Source organism: Myxine glutinosa, chromosome 4 (assembly GCF_964187855.1).
Source record: "Myxine glutinosa chromosome 4, kmMyxGlut1.1, whole genome shotgun sequence".
In the NCBI taxonomy this organism is placed as follows: Eukaryota; Metazoa; Chordata; class Myxini; order Myxiniformes; family Myxinidae; genus Myxine; species Myxine glutinosa.
In genome coordinates, this window is record NC_136264.1 from 53,307,399 (window position 1) to 53,329,832 (window position 22,434).

General features: G+C 45.4%; 1 protein-coding gene and 1 long non-coding RNA gene across 3 annotated transcripts in view; one reads left to right on the forward strand and one right to left on the reverse strand.

Moving 5' to 3' along the window:
- Positions 1-10,233, reverse strand: part of LOC137424651 (B box-binding protein) — a 28,583-nt gene extending 18,350 nt beyond the window's left edge. Inside the window, exons 1-6 of one of the 2 annotated variants that reach the window (XM_068112345.2) lie at positions 10,041-10,233; positions 9,450-9,513; positions 9,148-9,181; positions 4,452-4,541; positions 4,152-4,283; positions 3,688-3,822 (exon numbers count right to left, since the gene is read on the reverse strand). In XM_068112345.2, coding sequence (XP_067968446.1) covers positions 3,688-3,822; positions 4,152-4,283; positions 4,452-4,541; positions 9,148-9,181; positions 9,450-9,513; positions 10,041-10,101 — 516 coding nt within the window. In that variant the 5' untranslated portion in view covers positions 10,102-10,233. Of the gene's footprint in view, positions 1-3,645; positions 3,823-4,151; positions 4,284-4,451; positions 4,542-9,147; positions 9,182-9,449; positions 9,514-10,040 lie in introns of both variants that reach the window. The other variant, XM_068112344.2, reaches the window with a different exon arrangement.
- LOC144891713 (uncharacterized) overlaps positions 1-22,434 on the forward strand; it is a 966,484-nt gene that overhangs the window by 173,942 nt on the left and 770,108 nt on the right. The window lies entirely within an intron of this gene.

Here is a 22,434-nt window from a genome sequence, read left to right on the forward strand (position 1 = left end):
GCATGTCTGTGCTGCTGAGCATAGCGGTGGAACCCAAGGTTCACATCCTAGATACTGTGCCGATTTGTCCACAATCTACAAATGTCCTTGTAATTCATGTGAAAGTACAGAGGACACTAACATCCACTGGAGAGTTCATAGATCATGATACTTCGTACAGTGTTCAGGTGTATACAGTACTTCAATAGAAATAAAATAATGATTTTAACAATTGTAAAAAAAAATCAAAAAAAAAAATCCAGAGTTTCGTGCTATTTAAGTATTCCAAAAGCAGTCTTGACCACAACCCTTTTACACCACCCCATTGAAACTTTAAATTGAAGTACAGTACTGTACTGCAAAACTGGAGGTTCTTGGAAGTATGACGAGCAATGTGTACTAGTCTTCAAATATATAATTTATTTTAAATGAAAAAAAGATTGTAAAAGTCATGTAATTTAATTAATTCCAGATTTTACCACCATTTTACTCAGTGTCCGACACATCACCCTATCAAAAATTACATTTATAGTTACTCGTGCCTCTTTGTGTCCTTTAAAACATACTTAAAATCAGAACGTTTCCTGTTTGGAATGAAGTTCAATTTGTTTGACTGCCAGGCAGCCAAAGTAAAAATATTATCTCACTCTGCTCTGCGCATGCGCAAATCGGGACGAATTCAAAGCCAAAGTAGGTTAAAACGAAAGACTCGTCTTTCCTATTCACGTTCCAATTCGTGTTCAAAATAAAATCATTAAATTTAAGCAAGTTGGTCCTCGATCATAAACTGACAAGACAGATGGATGGACATGAAACAATTGCTTAACCCCACTTTTTACTTCTCGTGCACGGGGTCAATATCCATGTACGATGCGCAAGATATTTGTTTAGAGTGACATAAAATTGTCATTATTACCCTCGCCAGAGAGAGTATTGCATTCGAGTCTATTTATCTATCTGTATGTCTGCCTGTCTGTCCGCACAGAATAAATATGATTTTCTCTGCAACGGTTGGTCTGATTGACAGGAAATTTTCTCCACGGGCGCACCTCCTCCTGTAGAAATTTATAATAATAATAATCTATCTATAATTCCATTAATCTCTGTGTGTATGTGTGTATGTGTGTATGTGTGTATGTGTGTATGTGTGTATGTTTGTCTGTGACCGCTGTTTCTCGACAACCACGGGTCCGATATACTTTAAACTTGCCAGGTATATTGCTGGGGACCCGAGGATGTGCCTTTTCAAGATTTGAAATTAATCGGACAAGTACTTACCGAGCTATGGCGATTTAGCCGTTCGCCGTTCGCTTTGGCGTTGCGAATGGACCAAACCATTTCATGTAAATAGAGGGGGGGGTTCTGTGGTCGTTGCGAATGGACCAAACCATTTGATGTAAATAGAGGGGGGGGGGATTGTCACCGTACTCGCAAGCCGTTCGCCGTTCGCTTTGGCGTTGCGAATGGACCAAACCATTTCATGTAAATAGAGGGGGGGGGTTCTGTGGTCGTTGCGAATGGACCAAACCATTTCATGTAAATAGAGGGGGGGGGATATAATTTTAGATATATATATAGTACGGGCATATATATAGTACGGGCATGCCCTAGTAATAATAATGACCTCATCGGTCACGTGGTTCGGCCGCCATATTTGTTTTAACACAAAAGCCTTACAAACAACTGAAAACCCTTTTTCTCCGAAACGGCTGAACAGATCGAGGCAAAAACATTACATGCATGATCACATACCCATGACAAATAAAACGTTCCATAACCATGATGTCATAAGGTCACATGGTTTGGCGGCTATGATTTTTTTAAAGAATAAAACTTTAAAAAGCCACTCTTCCAGAATAGTTGAACAGATCGAACGGAAACTTAAAACATATGATCCCCATGCCTTGCGTATACCATGCTGTCCTTGAATGATTAATATGTCACATGGGTTGGCAGCCATATTAGATTGAACAAAAATTTTCAAAAACTATCTCTTGAACCGCTTCATTGATCGGTGTGAAACTTCAAAATAATTTAATGGTGGTAAAGCGGAACACGTTTTTAAAATTCCAATACGATTGGTCTGGCATCCAACAGTTATCGTTTGAAGAACTACTATATTATCTTCTCCAGCCATACGAGTTTAATATATCTATTAATTAAGTACTATTTGAAGTCAGTGGCAACCTGTATTAATTACGTACGTCTATTAATTATGTACTATCGGAATGTACCTTTCGACACTTTGGACTGCTGAGACCCATTTGACCTTTGAATAACCTTTAAGTCCCCTCAAGACCCTTAAGACCAACAAGACCCCAACATACTCTGAATATCCTTAAATACCATGAAGAACCAGAGGACTCTGAAGACGCAAAAGACCCCGAGGACCCAGAAGAGGGGAAAGGCCCCGAGGACCCAGAAGAGGTGCAAGACCCCAAGGACCCAGAAGAGGTGAAAGACCCCGAGGACCCAGAAGAGGTGAAAGACCCCGAGGACCCAGAAGAGGTGCAAGACCCCGAGGACCCAGAAGAGGTGAAAGACCCCGAGGACCCAGAAGAGGTGAAAGACCCCGAGGACCCAGAAGAGGTGAAAGACCCCGAGGACCCAGAAGAGGTAAAAGGCCCCGAGGACCAAGAAGAGGAAAAGGCCCCGAGGACCCAGAAGAAGTAAAAGGCCCCGAGGACCCAGAAGAGGTAAAAGACCCCGAGGACTCAAAACACCCCAATGACCCAAAAGAGCCTTAGGACACAGATGACCCAAAAGACTGAGGATGCAAAAGACCCTGGGGAATCAAAAGACCCAGAGGACAGCCTCATTTAAATATATATATGTATATATATTTAATATACAATAGTGAATTCAGTTTTATAAAGAGGACGTCATGTGTCACGCGTGTCTGATGAAAGTGGGGTTGTACAAAATAATGAAAGAATGCACAAAAACACCCCACAAACACGTCCTGGTGAGGGTCTGCCTGCAATCTGATTGCTCTTTCTTGTTACCCTCGCCAGAGGAGGGTATTGCATTCAAGTCCATTTGTCCGCACAGAATAAATATGATTTTCTCTGCAACCGTTGGTCCGATTGACAGTTCACCATAGGTGCAACTCCACCTGTACAATTTTTTAATGATAATTATGACATCATAGGTCACGTGGTTTGGCCGCCATCTTGGAAAAATCGAAAAACTTTGCACCTCTATATCTCCAAAAGCGCTGAATAGAAAAAAATTGAGACTTGGCTCATTGTAAAGAACTCTACATGGGGAATAAAATATGTTAATTATAATGTCATAGGTGCCTCCATTATGATGTCATAATTCGATAAGTATAAAACTTCATCCGATCAAGATGAAATTTGAGCATAATCGAGGAATAAATTAGTTTAGAAAAAAATAAAATAATGATGACGTCATCGGCAACGTGGTTCGGCCACCATATTTGTTTTAACACGAAAGCCTTAAAAACCACTGAAAATACATCCTGGCGAGGGTTTGCAATCTCCGATTGCTCTTTTTCTTGTTTTCAAATGCAATTGAAAAGGCATCATTGCGTGGGCTACCATGAACTTTTGAACAAAATAAATAAATAAAAACAAACATGTTCACTTGTTCCTAAATGCATACATTTGGTAAACTCCTAGCATTCATTCCCCCATAAAAAACCTCGCTGTGACCACGAGGCACACGATCAAACGGGCGTCGCACGTAGTAGAGTTGGTAACGTCTTTCCCTGAAGCCATAGCGGCGTGGTGGCGGTCCTGCCGAGTAATTCTGGCCATCTCCTTCTGACCCTGGGCCTGCATCTTCCACTGATGCATCACCACCACCATTCTGCTCAGACTAAAAAAAAAGGGGGCAACGGGATAGTCAGACAAATTAGCACAAAGGTGAAATGTCGAATGTCATTTTAATGTACATGAAAGCATGTTAAACTTTTTTTGGCCAATGAACATGATAAGAACCACTCTCTCCACCCAACCCAAAAACAAAACGAACAAAAAAACATGCAGGTATCTTGTACAATTTAGTTGGAATTCTTTATCCTCAAATTTGTACTTGAAAACAAACTTTCTCCAAAGCACATTCAAGAATTGCTGGGAAATATGCTCAACTCAATAAACAATTTTTCTTTATTCATGCAGTTGTGTAATACGACTGTTATAACATACCTGGCGTCGAGGAGGTCCACCTCGACGAGGCCCACCATAATATCCTCCACGGTAGCGCCTGCGGTCAGCAGCGTAACGGCTGCCCTGAACTGCTGTTCCACCGGGTCCGGTGACATTTGCAGCCTCGGCACCCTAACCAAACAGCCAAAAATTACATTAAAGTTAAATTTCTCTCAGCATCCCATCACCTGCTGTAACCAAACCCATCCATACTAGTCATACAAGTTTTCTAAAAATAGGTTACAATACAGAATACGGAACAGCAATTAAAACGGACAAAATTGCGACAACACAACTCACCTTTTCCCCTTCAACCACATCGAACTCCACCACTTCCCCATCTCCTACACTGCGCAGGTACTTGCGTGGGTTGTTCTTCTTTATGGCAGTCTAAATTTAGAAAAATAATATCAAATAAACGATACAAGTAGAGGTACAGGGTTGAGTCACTCTGTACTCTGAAGGATGAAAGATTGACACAGTCAGCTTGGTGACGAAGCCATCCCATTATGAATCTTCCTGTTCCACTTGCATATTAGGTATTCAAGGGAGAGGGGTACTGTTGAAGAGACGAGAGGTTTTGAATATCAGCCACAATAGAGGCAGGAAAGAGGTTCGTTGAGTATGCCAAATAGTTGCATCGTGGTTACTACAAAACGTCGAGCAATATGACCATTTAGAATAACCATTAAAATTTGGTACATAAACTACAGCAAGTACTTCATATACATGTTCATCATAAAAAGGGTAATTAAATATAGGTACAGTGATGGTTTAATGATTAAGACACTGCAATGGCATCTCAGAGGTTGGGGTCAAATCCAGCTGAAGTCAACAGTATTAGGGATTTGGATTTCAAGCTCCAAGAAGTCAAGTTAGTTTCAGAACTATTGACGGAAGAGTTGGAGATGTCACTATTGGAGTCGGTATACCCCAGCGGGATAACACCTAACAACCTTCACGGAAGGGATGGTAATATGCTTGCCCCACGCGGCGCCTCCACCTCAGCCTATCACCTCATAAGGGCTTCGTCTCCACCTCAGTCGATCAATGGCATATTTTTTTTATAGGTCAACCACTTTCCGTTTCGTAGTTGCTTTTTTTTGTGCATTTATGGAGGATCCAAGCACGACGTACGGCAGAGTGGCAAAATCTAATGGCCATGGGTTTTAACTACGATAGAGCCAATTTTTTTTTTTTTTCTCTCATTTGGCACTTTATAAGTTCACCAGCATTCATACAACTCGGTAAATAAAGGTCAATACGATAGAAACGCCAACGAAAAACATTGGGTTGGGGGAAGAAAATAAAGAAATAACCAAGCCAGTGTTCAAATCAGCACGAAAGGTTTACATAGGACCCCCATTCTACTGTTGGATTTTAAATGGTGTTCTTAAAATTGGTGTCAGCCGTACAACAACTGGCAGTTACAGATGAGGGTGGGATCACCAGTGTTGTCAAACCAGCTAAACAAGTAAAATCCGAGGGAAAACGAGTTTCATTAAGCATCGATCATGAATGCAAACCGAAGGAAGGCATTGCCTTTCACTGAAATTAATTATCACGAGCAGAGTACCCACCCTACATGTGATCTTGCAACATGTTCTTTTTTGATTCATAGCTTTATTTGGGCGGTGTATAGGCTACTGACAGCTGCCTCAATCGCTCCTAAAAATAAAGAAAACAAGCGTTACGCCTAGGTCCACCGTCGCTGAAGTGATGCGAGTTGACAAAGTGGAGGACGCAAGGCGGCAATCTTGGATTTTGACGTGGCGACCCAATTTTCAATAGCTTTCTTCCTTATGCCGAGATACACCCACACACAAGATTAGAAGTTGGTACTTCGCTTATTTTTCAAGATATTCCGATCACAAGGTTCAGACATACATGGTGGCGGCAATCTTGGATTTCGACGTGGGTTGCACCCACACACCAAATTAGAATTCGGTCCTTCGCTTACGCACGCACGCACAGGAAAACCATCGTCCCCCTTTCGCTCTGCGGTGCACCAGGGAAAAAAAGAAAGAGAAAAAAAAAAGACAAACAACAGGCATTTTAAGGCCATTTTCCCTGCAAGAGCGGGGGTTAGTTAGCGGTTGTTAACCCCCTTGCCCGCATTTCTTCTTCGACCATCTTTAGCCAAGTCTTTCTCAGTCTTCCCCGTCCTCTACTTCCTCCTACATTCATTTCCATCACTCTTCTCAACCAGTCACTTTCATCCTTCCTCAACACATGACCAAACCATCTCAAACTGTTCCTCTTCACAGCATCGATCATGAATGCAAACCGAAGGAAGGCATTGCCTTTCACTGAAATTAATTATCACTAGCAGAGTACCCGCCCTACATGTGATCTTGCAACATGTTCTTTTTTGATTCATAGCTTTATTTGGGCGGTGTATAGGCTAAATAAAGTGTTACACCTAGGTCCCAACGCCGTACCATCACAGGCTCTATTCCCAACATCTTTCGCAATTCATCATTTGTCTTCCTCTCTCTCAACGATACTCCACACATCCACCAAACCATTCGCATTTCCACCCTTTCCAGCCTTCGTTGCTGCTCCACGTTCATTACCCATGTCTCGCTCCCATAAATTATAACACTTCTCACGCATGCAGTACACACCTTTCCCTTCAGCTTCAACGACACTCCCCCCCTCGTCAGCACGCCACTCAGTTCCCGAAACTTCTTCCATGCACATCTCACTCTAGCAACCGTTGCCGAGTCTGATCCACCGTCTCCATTCAGCATGTCTCCCAGGTAGCAAAATGTTTTCACACCTTCCAGCTTCACGCCGTCTCCAAGATCCAACTCAACATTTCCTCCATCTGCAGCTCCCTCTGTGCACACCTTACACTTGAATGTCACTGCTACACTGGTTAATGACCCTCTCAAACCACTACATTTTTGATGAACCCACTCAGCGCACATTGTACATTGAATGGAATTCACTCCGACACCCTTCCTGCACACAGCACACGGCCACTTCCCAGTTCTTTCCGCCTCACCACATGCTTTACCACTTGCCATCACCTTCGTTTTTCCGATATTCACTTTGACCTTTTGTCTCCATACATTCCTTCCACTTGTTCATCTTCTCCTTCAGTCCATCCATACTTTCTGCAATCAACACCATATCATCTGCATACAACAACTCCCACGGTAAACCCTCCTTTACGTTCTGAGCCAGCACCTCCATCACAGCTACAAATAGTAGTTGACTTAGTACCGACCCCTGATGCACTCCCACCTTCACCTCAAACTCACCACTGTTCCCGTCCTTCGTCCTTACAGCTGTGCACGCTCTTTTGTATATTACCATACTCAGCCTCTCTTTTAATGCCTCCCTCACTGTCACCTCTTTCAACCTCCACACCTTCATTCTCGGTTGGTACTTCACCCGCCGAGCTCTCCTCACGCCTTTCACCCTTATGTCGCAGACAACCAAGTGGTGCTGTGAAACAGCCTCCTTCCCCAGGATCACCTTTGTGTCCTGGAGGTGCCCCCTATCTCGCCTACGCACCAGCAGGTAGTCAACGGTTGTCGTCGACCCACCTGACGTGTATGTAACAAGCTTATTATCCTCTTTCTGGAACTGAATATTACAAATCAACAAATCAGCTCCATCAGCAAACTCCAAAATCCTTCTACCTTCTCAATTTCTCACACCATATCCGTAACCCCCATGAACTCCCTCAAAACCGTCCATACTCCTTCCCACATGTCCATTTATGTCTCATCCTACCACAACAACTTCCCCATCTTTCACGTTTTCCATCAGCTTCTCTATCGCACACCAGAACTTGTCGTTCTCTTCATCGCTCCGACCAACCTGCGGAGCATATCCCGAGATGACGTTCACCAAGAGCTTTCCAATCATCATTTTCACCATCATCAACCTATCACTCACTCTAGTCACACTCACCACACTGTCTACAAACTCCTCAGAAAACAGGACACCAACACCATTCACACCTTCTGGGCTCTGGGCACCCTTGCCACACAAACTTGCATTTCTGTCCCTGCCTCCCTTTCACCATTCTCACACCACTTCCCTTCCATCTAGTCTCCTGCACTAAACACATGTCCACTCTTCCTCTGACCAGTCACAAGAAGAAAGCTGGACATTATTAACACACACACACACACACACACACACACACACACACACACACACACACACACACACACACACACACACACACACACACACACACACACACACACACACAGGAGAGGGACAGGACAGGTGATAGACGTGCTCCCATATCCGGAAGTGAACAGATGACAATGGGCTGGTTTAATAATAATATATCAATACAATCGTTATTTAAGACACTATTTTGTTATAGAACTAATGTACAATTCGGGGTAGGAGGGGGGGGGGTTATCATCTGCATGTTATTATCTTTATGACGTTACCATACAGGTGATCTTGTTCCAGGAATGCAACACGTTCTTCCTCTATTTGGGCGGTGTATAGGCATTAGACCGCTACCTCGATCACTCACGAAAATAAAAATAACCCGGGTTAAATATACAAAGCAAAAAAACCTGCCTACTGTATGTGCATATACAGCTTGGATAATTAAAATTGCGCTCACACACCTAAAGAAAGAAAGCGCCAACATGGACGAAAACATAGTTTTGCTTGTTTTTCAAAACTCGATGGAATTGAACTGAACTTGCACAGGCGCAACGTCAGGGTGCCCTCATTAATCCCTGAAAGTTTCAGCTTCCTCGGTCAAATCCTCTTGGATGAGTAGATGAAACATACAATATACGTACAGCATATACATACATACATACATACCCTCCACTATATATATATATAGTACTCAGCCTCGTTACCATGGCAACTTGCAAAACAAAAACGATTTATAAGACATTAGGATTCCAACGTAACGTAAGTACAGTGTAGCTAACACGTAGTAGCAAAATTGCAAAAGGGTCTATAACATCACAGTCAACTTCAAACCAACTGTCCACCTCACCTGATGGACAAAAACATCTTCCTTTGTGTCATTTCTGAAGAAAAGAGAACAGATGTAAGGTTTACATCAACCGTTGTTGGGAGCATGAACGAAAGGAAAACGTCACAGGAAGAACCAAGTGTAAGCAGCAGTTATTGGGACAGCAAAAGGGTGCGAGGGCAAGCTTCACAATCTGGCTCCAGGAAACCCGATCCTTCTCTAGAAATGGATCGGCCCCGAAGGCTCTGACAGCGAGTACAGTATGACGCGTTATGGAGAGAGCGGAGGTGTATAAGCGAAGGGCAGGGAGCAGCCACGCTTACCTATTGATGAAACCGTATCCGTTTCGCACGTTAAACCATTTTACAGTCCCGAGCACTTTGGTGGCTGTAAAAAAAAAAAAAGAAGCAGCGAAATATACATGTGGGCGTCACGAGGCCTTGGCACGTGGGCGCGCGAGGTCGACTTTAAGCGCGCGCGGACGCCACGTGGGCACGACGGCTGACAACACCTCAGATTAAAATCAACGAGCGCTTACAAACACAATTGTTTTATGAACGAACATAAAAGTGATTATGAAAACAATAATAATCTCACCGTTTTCCTCATTTTATTTGCTACGAGTACGAGCGAAGGATTAACCGTCACGATCACATATTCTCACCGCCAGGACTGATTGGGCGAGCTGACAATTTTACTCCAATCAGGAGGTAGGATATTTAGCTCACAATTTATTTCCGAGCTCATGAATGGACGAAATGACATGGTGTGCCCATTCAATAGAAATCCGCCGATCTGCTTTGGGAAATTTATTGTGGTAATCCAAAGTCCATATATTTATATACACATATTCATCAAATGTAGACATCGTCGCCTTCGAAAACCTCAAAAACCATCAAACACCAACCACCAACCTATGATTTTCTTCTCGGGCGGCGGTGCCGGCTTTTCAGGCTGGGTTTCGGCCGCGTTCATGGTGACACCGCGGCGCTCAGGCAGGTAAACGAGCTCTTACACCTCACCCTCTCCGTATCTACTCCCAACTGCCGGCAGCTCGTGCCCCAAGATGGCCGCGCCCTACGCAACAAAGCATGACGTCACGCGTACAGCTAGCAACTTTTATTGGTTGGTATTTAAGTGACGTACCCCAATTGCCAGATTCTGATTGGTCCACCGCTTTCCCGTACGTCACTACGAACGACAATACTCATTCCTTATTGGTCGAGCGCTGTATGAGCTCATTACGCTGACGGAGTCCCCCACCTACCTCCCAACCACGGAAACTTTTTATAGAATAACGTGCTTGGAAATGTACAGTAGTTAAATAAAGACAATGGCGTAAATAATCGCAAGAAGAGTACTATCAGTAAGCATGTCCGCTTGTGATCTGCTGAATCGTCCAGGGAGACGAATCCATGACGTTAAACGGTCTTTCCCAAGCAAGGCCAGAAGAGGACGCTGGGAAAATCTTCACATTGGGGGAAATCTACTGTTCTGCGGTCATTGATGATATGTACTGTACCATACTCTCTGCAGAACGTCGGTGCTGCCTAAGCACTTTCCTGGCAAGGGTTATACTGGGTGGTTTGCCATTACCGTATTTTTGTAACTTAGAATGCCGGAGATAACTTGCTTACCATTCGCGAAGGACACCGTTGGATCTTTAAGGTCCACCAACTAATGCTGGTAATATGGGACGGCCGGTTTAACGTCCATCCGAGGGACGGCCCCACACATTAATGAATCACCCTATCTACCTGTGAAACACCAGGGTGACAGTTTAGAGCTGGGTCGGGATTCGAACCCAGGTTAGATAGCTCAGAGGCGAGTGCGGAGTGTGCATACCATTGCACTAATGGATTTTCCTCTTGCATTCAAGATCCTTCCGAAGGAACTCGTATTTTAACCAGATTCAGTGAGGTGAGGTGTCTGCTCTGAATCTGGGATGTCGGTGCTTCACAACCTTGGCCGTTTGATTTTTATTACAAAAAAAGGTTAAAAGACACAGCATTCAAGTAAACTAGAAACAGAGAGTTAAGTCAATATTCAAACCGAAGCAAGACACCAAAAAACCGAAATCAACAACAAAGAGCAATCAGAGATTACAGACATTCGCCAGGACCCTTCCTGGACCCTTCCTCCCATCCATGGTACGCGGAATCTTGTGGTGAGGTGAGGTGAGGTGGCTGTGGTGAGGCTATTGCCCAGAAACAACTTGCTTTCGTCTCCTGGAAAGCAAATCCAACGGAAGGAAATCTCATTTCCTTTCACAAAGCCCGAAACAAGTGTGTGTCCACCCTCAGGAGAGCCAGGAAACAATATCTCTCCGTTCTCAGGACAGAACTCTATTATCTCCCTCTTTCAAATCCTGGTGGCGTCTGGTCAAATCTGTTTGTGGTGTTTGTTCCCCCTCCATCCCCTCCCTCACCTCAAACGGCCACACGGCTGACTCCGCACGTGAAAAAGCTGAATGCCTCAACTCTGTGTTTGCCTCTAAATCTTGTGTCCCAAACCCATCCCTCTCTGTACCCACCGTACCCAGTCGTACCCAGCTTTTCCTGGACTCTGTGTCCTTTCCTCCTGACAAGGTGGAAAAGTTTCTGTCAACCCTCGACTCTGATTCTGCAACTGGACCTGATGGCATCAGCCCACGGGTCCTAAAATCCTGTTCTTCCGCTCTTTCACTCCCTCTCTCTGTTCTCTTCACCCTCTCTTTTGCTCAAGGTCATCTGCCATCTGCTTGGAAATCTGCCAACATCACCGCTTTGCACAAAAAAGGTGCAAAAACAGATCCCAGCAACTACAGACCAATCAGCCTTCTCCCAATTATCAGCAAAGTCATGGAATCCATCATTGCTTCAGATATGAAATCTTTCCTCTTCTCCAATGGCTTGATCTCTGATCATCAATTTGGTTTCAGACCTGGTCACTCTACTCTGGACATGCTGCTTCTGCTTTGTCAACAATGGATGGAGGTCCTCAATGCCAAACAGGAAATTAGAGCTGTCTCCCTTGACATATCATGTGCCTTCGATACGGTCTGGCACCCCTCTCTGCTCACCAAACTCTCCTCTTTTGGTATCCATGGAAATCTCCACGCATGGCTGGCGGACGTCCTCTCTAGTCGTAGTCAACATGTGGCCCTGAATGGGTTTCTCTCATCTCCTCTTCCTGTTCAGGCTGGAGTTCCCCAAGGCAGTGTTCTGGGCCCTGTGCTTTTTCTGGTCTTCATCAATGATCTCTCTGACTCTCTTGAAAATCCTCTCTATCTCTTTGCTGATGACTCTACTCTCTGTCGCTCCATTCTTCATACCTCAGATCGGCAGTCTGCAGCCTCCTCATTCTCTGCAGACCTGGACAAAATCACAGACTGGGAAAACAAGTGGAACATGTCTTTCAATCCTGACAAATCTCACACTCTTACGATGTCTCTCCGAAAAGACCGACTGGACAACCCTCCCATCCACTTTCTGAATAATCCTCTCCAAGAAGTTCTGTCACTCAAGCTTTTGGGTCTCACTATCTGCCATGATCTTTCCTGGGAAAACCACATTTAAAATCTGGCCTCCAAAGCCAGTCGCCGACTGGGCATCCTCCGTCGTGCGAAGTCCTTCCTTGGCACACCTGAGCTCCTCACCACATACAAGGCTTTCATCCGCAGCTCAATGGAATACTGCTCTCCCCTCTGGGCTGGTGCTCCTGCCTCACACCGAGCTCGTCTTCACGCTGTTGAAACCAAAGCATTCAGAATCATTGGAATCTCCCGCGATGAAGCTAACTCCAAGGGCCTCTCACTCACTCACCGCAGGCAGGTTGGTGGTCTTTCCGTCTTCTACCGACTCCTCTCTGGCCTTGCCCCCCCAGCTCTCTCTGGGCTCTGTCCCGCAAATATTCCTACAGGTCGCACAAGATCTGCCTGCAACCCTCTTATGGTTAAACTGCCAAAATCAAGACTCTCTGCTCACCTTCACTCCTTCATTCCTCTTTTCTCCCGCCTCTGGAACAAACTCCCTCACTCTCTTCAATCCCACTCCACCCTCCAGGTCTTTAAAACAGCTGTTCACCACCATCTCTTATCTTCCCCCATCCAAAACCTTGATCTTTTCTACCCCCGCTAATTTCACCCCAATTCCACTTTTTTGAAATACCAACTTCTGTCCTGGAAGTCCTTGGTGTCCTTGTGTTTTACATTTATCCCACCCCCCCCCCCCCCTTCCCACGCCTTCTCCCCCCGAGCCCTCTCCCCCCCACACATCTCCCTGCTCTTCAATGTTGTGTGCTCTCAAGTGTTTGTGTGCTTCCCCTTCTCTTGTCCTCCGCTCCCTCTTTTTATATATTTTGTTTGTCTGGTTGATTTGTTTGTGAAGTAAATGTCAGCTCTTTCACGAGCCTCGATTCAGTATACAAAAAAAAAAAAAAAAGAAGAAGAAGAAGAAGAAGTGTTTTTAGTGATTTTAGAGCTGTGGTATGAAAACAAATATAGCAGCCGAACCACGTGACCGATGACGTCATCATTATTGAACTTGAAGTTTTGAACCTGTCGAATTATGACGTCATAATGGAGGCACCTATGACATCATCATTAACATATGTTATTCCGATGGAGAGTTCTTTACAATGAGCCATGTCTCAAATTTTTTTTGCAGCGGTTTTGGAGCTATAGAGTTGCAACATTTTTCGGTTTTTCCAAGATGGCGCCTGTACCACATTACCTATGACGTCATGATTATCATTAAAATATTCTACATGAGGAGGCGTTCTTATGGTGAAAATTTCGTGCCCATCAGACCAACAGTTGCTGAGAAAAAAAATTTCACAATGATCGGATGTGTTTTACTTGTCAAATTATGACGTCATAACGAAGGCAACGATGACATCATCATTAAAATATCTTATTCCCCAAGGGGAGTACTTGACAATGAGCCATGTTTCAATTTTTTCCATGGAGCGGTTTCGGATATATAGAGGTGCAAATTTTTTCCATTTTTTCCAAGATGGCGTCTGTACCACGTGACCTATGACGTTATAATTATCATTAAAAAATTATACAGGAGGAACCGCACTTATTCTGAAAATTTTGTGTCCATCGGTCTAACAGTTGCAGAGGAATTTTTGTTTTATTCATACTGATCAGATCAAGCGTTGTACTTGTCGAATTATGACGTCATAATGAAGGCACCGATTACATCACTATCAACATATCTAATTCCCCATGGTGAGTACTTGACAATGAGCCATGTTTCAATTTTTTCCCATTGAGTGGTTTTGGAGATATAGAGGTGTACCGTTTTTCCAAAATGCCGTCCGTACCACTTGACCTATGACGTCATAATTATGAATAAAAAAATTCTGCCGGCGGAGGCGCTTCTATGGTAAACTTTCGTGTCAATCGGACCAATGGTTGCCGAGAAAATGAATTTTTAAAATGCAGACACGTACGGCACACAGCACACTGCACACGGCACACTGCACACGGCACACGTACGTACCTGAATGCTTAACCCCGCTTTTCGCTTCGCGAGCGCAGTTTTGTCTGTTTGTTTGTGGACAGGATATCTCAAAAAGTTGTAGATGCATTCGGACAAAACTTTGTGAGTAGGTTGCGTGTGTGACAAAGACGAATCAATTCAATTTTGATGAAGATCCGAATCCGGATCCAGATACGTGAATTAAAACATTTTAAAAGTGATTCTTCACCATTGAGTGATCGTGCCAAAAACGATATACAGCATGACATAGTGACGACTATTTCAAAACGTAGTGGACGACATGACAAAACTAGGTGGATGAGTTGGTGAGATGATAGGAACAAGCCAATTCGATTTTGGTCCAGGTCTAGATCTAGACCTCTGTTTTTCTTTTACATATTGGCACTGTTTATTTTGACCTACTCCTAACTGCCGCCATCTTTGTTGCTCCCCTGGCATGTGGTCCTAATCCCCTCTACGTTCCCGGTCTGCTCAACTTCCGTCTCTCGTTGTGTTGTTCGCACTCCTGCAAAATCGGCCCCCATGGTCTCCAGTCTGGCCATCTACTCGGTCCCCATGTGGTCCTGCTTGGCGTGGCTTGCATCAATTTTGCTCTCCAGTCTGTCCCCACTTGCCTTCAGCTCTACCTGTCCAGCCTTTATGTCTTTTCTCAGCCCGGCTCCCATGTCAGCATCAGCCGTGTGAGCAAGGCCATCAATCCCTCATCATCCTTCTGTTGCTGTGGTGGTGTTGCCCTCTTACGTAGGTAAGAAACACACCCTGGGTAGCATCAGGCAAGTTGAGGGGTATTTATGGGGCTACCAGGTAGTGGGAGTGACTCCACCACATCCTCTCGTGGTCCTTCCAACTCAATGTCCATTTGGGTCATGTGACGTCGAACCAGTTGGCCCCATCCAGGTAATGCTAGTCCGAGCTCAACATTGCGGTGGTTTGGTTATTTAAAAAAAATTATAACGCGTGCTCTGCAATTTTGCTACAAGGTGTGAGAATTCGCACCTCGGGTTTAATTATCTCACTCCTAACATTAATTGTTAAAGCCAGCGAACTACACCAGCAACTGCCAGCCAACTACATGGTCCCGGTGAAGTGCTGATAAATGCCAGTGCTCTTATTAATTCGGCCGAGCAACCATGACGTTATGAGTGCGGTCTAAAGCAGTTTAAACCGCACTTCAACTATTAACCTTCAACCAGATTAAACCACCAAACAAAGCTGCCAGGATAAGCAGAATTCACCCGAAGACCAGGTGTATTTAATAAAAGCAAATGGCTCGGGGTAAGGAATTTATTTATAAGAATTAATTGACAAGAAACTTACAAGCATGTCTCTACTTGGCCGCTATTGGCTCTTTGACTTGTCCATGGGCAGGACTGACCTTCCCTTGACCTTTCACCCACTGCTTTTGGTGCTTTTAGCTGTCATGGTGGCTTTCCCACCTAAACTGGCTTTCCCAAACTGAATGGTTTTTCCGGTCCGGTCGTGAGAGCATGCTGGCGTCACTTGCTCGCCGCTTCTCTGACTGGACCATTGTCCGTATCTTGCTTTCCTGGTGGTCGTGGCGGATTTTTGGCCATTGAGTCTGCCCTCTGCACGGTCCCGGCTCTGCTCTGCTGCTCCTGGCTTCACCTGCTCGGCTCCTTCGCTGTTTCCTCGGGCTCACTCTCGTGGGTTGTGCCCATTGTTTGCAGCGGCGGTGGTGGCGGTTTGCCGCCGTGATCTTGATTAGCGGCGGCGGTCGTTTGCCGCTGCATTTGCCGCTTTGCCTCCTCAACCTTGGCCTCGTGCTCGTCTCTTCGCTCCTGTCTGCCCTCTGCATGGTCCCGGCTCTGCTCCTGGCTTCACCTGCTCGGCTCCTTCGCTGTTTCCTCGGGCCCACTCCCGTGGGTTGTGACGATTGTTTCGCCTCCTCACCCTTGGCCCCGTGCTCGTCCCTTCGCTCCTGCTGGCATGGCTCTGCGGTACTCCGCCGCAAGGCTTCTCCTGCTTAAAACCCGCTCCACCCCATCATGCATCTCTGCAATCAAATCGAATGGACTCCTGCGTCGACCCAGGTACATTCACCGTGGCTCCGGTCGTAAGTTTGTTTATTTACAATCAGGTCACTCCATCCCCATCCTCTGGTCGGCTCAGCGCACTCCCACTCATCGTCCCAACACACCTGGTCACAACAACGCACAAAATCGCACCTCCTGTCTGCGAACCCTGGCCAAATCACCTGGATTCATACCCGCCGTACAAAACAACATCAAGCTCACCCTGTTCAATACCCGGTCCCTCAACAACAAATGCCTCATCCTGAACGACTACATCCTGGAAAATAAACTGGACTTTCTCTGTCTCACTGAGACCTGGCAACAACCACTGGACTACTACACGCTCAACCTCACCACACCCAATGGATATTCTTACATCAATAAACCACGCTCGGAGGGCCAAGGTGGTGGAATTGCCGTTATTCACCGACAAGACATCAAGACCAACCTCATCTCCATCTCATCTGCTCCATCATTTGAACACCTGGCTTTTAAACTCTCTGGTCACACACAGTCAGTCATGGCTGTTGTCTACCGCCCTCCCAAACCACACCCATCATTCCTGTCTGACTTCTCCTACTTTCTGACCCAGCTATGTTCCCTCTCCCCCTCAATCCTCCTCCTTGGTGATTTCAATATCCACATGGACTCCACTGACTCCACGCTAACCACTGACTTCACTGATTTACTCACCTGCTTTAACCTCACTCAACATGTCAACTTTCCTACCCATAACCGTGGTCACATTTTGGACCTTGTCTGCTCTACTGGACTAATTTTGCACCATCTCTCTGGCTCTGACCTCACTCTCTCTGACCACCTAGCCATCTCTCTGACCATCAACATCCCCACCCCAGCACCAAGGCATTATCGCACTATCAACTTCCGTAAGCTAAACGCTCTTTCACCTACCTCATTCTCATCGAACCTCTCTGAAAAAATGTCCACTTCTCCCTTCGTTGACCTCCACACCCCTTCTGACCTCACTGACTACTACAACCACACTCTCTCCTCCTGCCTTGACCAACTTGCGCCTATAAAAACCAAAACAGTTTCTTTCACCCATTCTGCTCCCTGGTTTACCCCTGAACTCCGCCTGATGAAAACTCGTGCTCGCCAACTTGAAAGACTCCGCAATAAAACAGGTCTCACAGTTCACTCCCAGGCCTACAAGGACCACATACAACACTATAAAGATGCCCTCTCCCGCGCCCGCTCCGCCTACTACTCTCAAATTATCCACTCTGGCTCCGGAAACCCAAAAGCACTCTTCTCTACAATAAACAAACTCCTCAGCCCCCTGAACACCACCACCCAGTCATTCACAATAGACAACTGCATCTCCTTCCTTTCATTCTTCCAACGCAAAATTGAAAACATCTACAACAGCTTGACCACCGCCGCACCCGCTCCCCCTCAAACCACCTGCCCCCCCTTATCCTGCCATCCCCTGTCTCAATTCTCCCCAGTCTTCCCTACTGACCTCTCTGAACTCCTCATCGGAATGAAAACTGCCACCTGCACTCTTGACCCCATCCCCTCCAGCTTTGTCAAGGCCTCCCTTCCTGCTCTCTCTCCACTTATCATTGCAACAATAAACTCCTCCCTGTCTACAGGCATCGTCCCACCATCCCTCAATATTGCTGCTGTTACCCCCATTCTGAAAAAACCTGGACTAAACCCTGACACCCTAAATAACTTCAGACCCATCTCCAACCTACCCTTTCTGTCAAAGGTTTTGGAACGCGCTGTAGCCACTCAACTCAAACATCACCTCTCTGCCAATAACCTGTATGAAACATTCCAATCCGGATTCCGCTCCAACCACAGTACTGAAACTGCTCTCCTCAAAATCACCAACGACCTTCTCCTCTCCTCTGACGCTGGCGACCTCAACATTCTCATCCTCCTCGACCTCAGCGCCGCCTTTGACACCATCGATCACACCATCCTCCTCACCCGACTTGAAACCACCTTTAACATTACCGGTACTGCCCTCTCTTGGATTAAATCATACCTCTCTGACAGACGTCAGTTCATCTCCATCAATAACTGCAAATCCCCCACTGCTCCCCTCCCCCAAGGTGTCCCCCAAGGTTCAGTTCTTGGCCCCCTCCTCTTCATCCTTTACCTGTCCCCCCTCGGTCACTTAATCCGCCGTCATGGTCTCCAATTCCACTGCTTCGCCGATGACATCCAGCTTTTCATCTCCACCAAGTCCATCTCCACCGCCACCCACTCTATCCTGACAAACTGCATCACTGAAATAAAATCCTGGCTTCAAATCAACTTCCTCAAACTTAACTGTGATAAATCTGAAATAATCATCATTGGCCCAAAAACGCTCACCAAGTCCACCCATAACTTTGCCCTCAACATCGACGGTTTCCCAGTATCCACCTCCCCTCACATCCGGAATCTTGGCATCATCTTTGACCAAACCCTCTCCTTCGACAAATACACTAAACAGATCACAAAGACAGCCTTCTTTCACCTGAAAAACATCGCCCGTCTCCGTCCATCCCTCTCCTCCGTGGCTGCAGAAACCCTCATCCACGCCTTCATCACTTCCCGTCTGGACTACTGCAATAGCCTCCTTTATGGTTCACCCTCAACAATCACCAATAAACTCCAATACATTCAGAACTCCGCTGCCCGTCTACTCACCCATTCCCGGACCCGTGACCACATCACCCCCGTCCTTTACAAGCTTCACTGGCTCCCCATCTCCCAGAGAATCCAGTACAAAATCCTCCTCTTGACCTACAAAGCCCTCCATAACCTGGCCCCATCCTACCTGGCTGACCTCCTCTCCAGACACACTCCCACCCGCAACCTCCGCTCTGCTGGTACCAACCTCCTGACCCCCCCCATCCGGACCAAATTTAGATCCTGGGGGGACAGGGCCTTCTCCATCGCTGCTCCCACCCTCTGGAACTCGCTACCTCACACCATCAGAGACTCCTCCTCACTCACCACATTCAAAACATCACTCAAGACCCACCTGTTCAACACTGCATTCAACATTTAACCCACAGCATTTAACCCCTGACTATCTCCTCTCCTTCTCCCTCCTTTGTGCTTTGAATATTTCCCTATTGATTCTTCTTTTTTTGCAATTGTTTTTATGTTTTGCTATGCATTATGTTTTGCACTCTGTCAAAGCGTCTTTGGGCTTCCTGAAAAGCGCTATATAAAATAAATGCATTATTATTATTATTATAAACTTGTGCCGACGGCCTGTTGGACGTTTTAAATTAAAATAACATTTCGGACAGATTATGAAGGTATGAAATTTAAAAAGGGTTTGAAGGGAAAGCGGTTTCGACACACACGTGGGGAAGGTTGACAACGTCTTTCTATACACGTACTGTTGCATATTTTATGTCACAATTAAATAACTTCACGCTTATTCTAATACATGCAATATGGGTAATTACGATCACTATACTATGCAAAGTTACCCCCTAGAAGGCATTCCCACAGCCATAACAATATATTACCCGTTAATCTGCTGTTGGATGCTTATTTCCTGTGCCCCCTTTCAAGGATGAGGTCATTGTGTGCCAGTACCTTGGTCAAATTCCATGCACCTATCCTAATGTTAGGCCATTGGGAGTACTGCATCAGTAACACTTCTTGTAGTATGACCCTTGCAGCACAGCCATGCTTCATTACCCTGCGCTCGTGAAGGGAAAAGCAGGGTTAGGCATTCGGGTCCATATGTACGTCTGTACGTGTTGCATATGTGTGGCTTATGTGCGTGTCTGCGTTTTTAAAATTCATATTTTCGGCAACCATTGGTCCGATTGACACAAAACTTTACCATAGGAGCACCTCTGCCTGGAGAATTTTTTTATTCAGAAATTTGACGTCATACGTCACGTGGTACGGGCCATTTTGGAAAAACATTGCACCTCCATATATCTCTGAAACCGCTCCATGGAAATAATTGAACCATGGCCCATTGCCAAGTACTCCCCATGGGGAATAAGATATGTTAATGATGATGTCATCAGTGCCTTGTTTATGATGTCATAATTTGACAAGTATAACGCTTCATCCGATCAGTATGAATTTTTTTTTCTCTGCAATTCATGATCTGATTGACACAAATTTTTACCCATAGGGGTGCCTCCTCCTGTAGAATATTTTAATGATAATTATGACGTCATAGGTCACGTTGTACAGGCGCCATGTAGGAATTTTTTTTGCACATCTATACCTCTGAAACCCCTCCATGGAAAAAATTGAAACATGGCTCATTGTCAAGTACCCCGGTTGTACCCCGGTTGTACCCCGGTTTAGAATAGGTACACCGTATCCCTGCGCATCGTAAGAGGCGACTAAGGGTTGGCGCCAGGAAGGGCATCCGGCCATACAAACATTGCCCCAAACAGAGAACCATGATTGTCATGGGGCCCGCAAGGCTAACCCCTGCTCTAGCGGGGAAAATGGCCTTAAAAACGATCATTCATATATTCATTCATTGTCAAGTACTCCCCATGGGGTATAATATATGTTAATGATGATGTCATCGGTGCCTTTATTATGACGTCATAATTCAACAAGTATAATGCTTCATCCGTTCAGTATGATTTTTACGGCGTAGCTGATAGGGCAAAGCAGTCGAGAACAGTGTTTGTCCGTCTGTATGTATGTGTGTATGTATGTATGTCCCCTCAAACGTATACCAATCAGAGCTGAGGATCTGGTCACATGACAGGGTGATGTGATTATGTCTGATGTCATAATGGCATAAAACGGCTGACTCCACACTCTGGCATTTTGATTCCAATGTCGATTAGGCCGAACATATCTTCGAACCTGTCATATATCACAACCGCCATGCTCTACATTTACGTTTTTCATTCAGTGTGAAACACAAACACCGATTGTTGAAATGATCATCAAATATCAAAAGCAGAGACATTACGGATCTTCCAACGACGCAGTACATATAGGCCTGAGGATTCATGCCTTCATGGCTCACCTTCAGGCCGCTTCGTACAAATTAGCCCAGGTTTTTACGGCATAGCCCAGAGGGCAAAGCCATCTAGAACAGTGTTTGTCCGTCTGTATGTATGTATGAATGTATGTATGTCCCCTCAAATGTATACCAATCAGAGCTGAGGATCTGGTCACATGACAGGGTGATGTGATTACGTCTGATGTCATTACAGCGGTACTGCGACTGACTCTCCACACACCGCCATTTCGATTTATATGCCATTCATGCCAAACATATCGTCAAACCTGTCATATATCACAATCACCATGCTCTACATTGACGTTGTTTTTCATTCAGTGTGAAACACAAACAAACCGGTTGTTAAAATTACCATCAAATATCGAAAGCATCGGCGTTACGTCTCTCCCAACAAAACGGTACGTACCCAATCCCTGTTTTTTTTGTTTTTTGTTTTTTTTTTGTATACAAGATCGAGGCTCGTGAAAGAGCGAACATTAATCACACAGAAAGACAAACCGACACATAAAACACATAACATCGGGAGCGGTAGACAAGATGGGGAGAGAGGGGGAAGGACACAAACACAACATTTGAGAGCAGGGACCGAGAGACATGGAGACATCGAGAGATCTGAGAGAGGGCGAGGGCTTTGGGGGGGGGGGCGGCATGGGAAGGGGGCGGTGGGAGAGGTATAAAACATATGGACACTGCCAGGACTTCCAGGAAAGAAGTTGGAATTTCAAACAAGGTGGATCTGGGGTGAATTAGCGGGGGTAGAAAAGATCAAGGTTTTGGATGGGGGAAGATAAGAGAT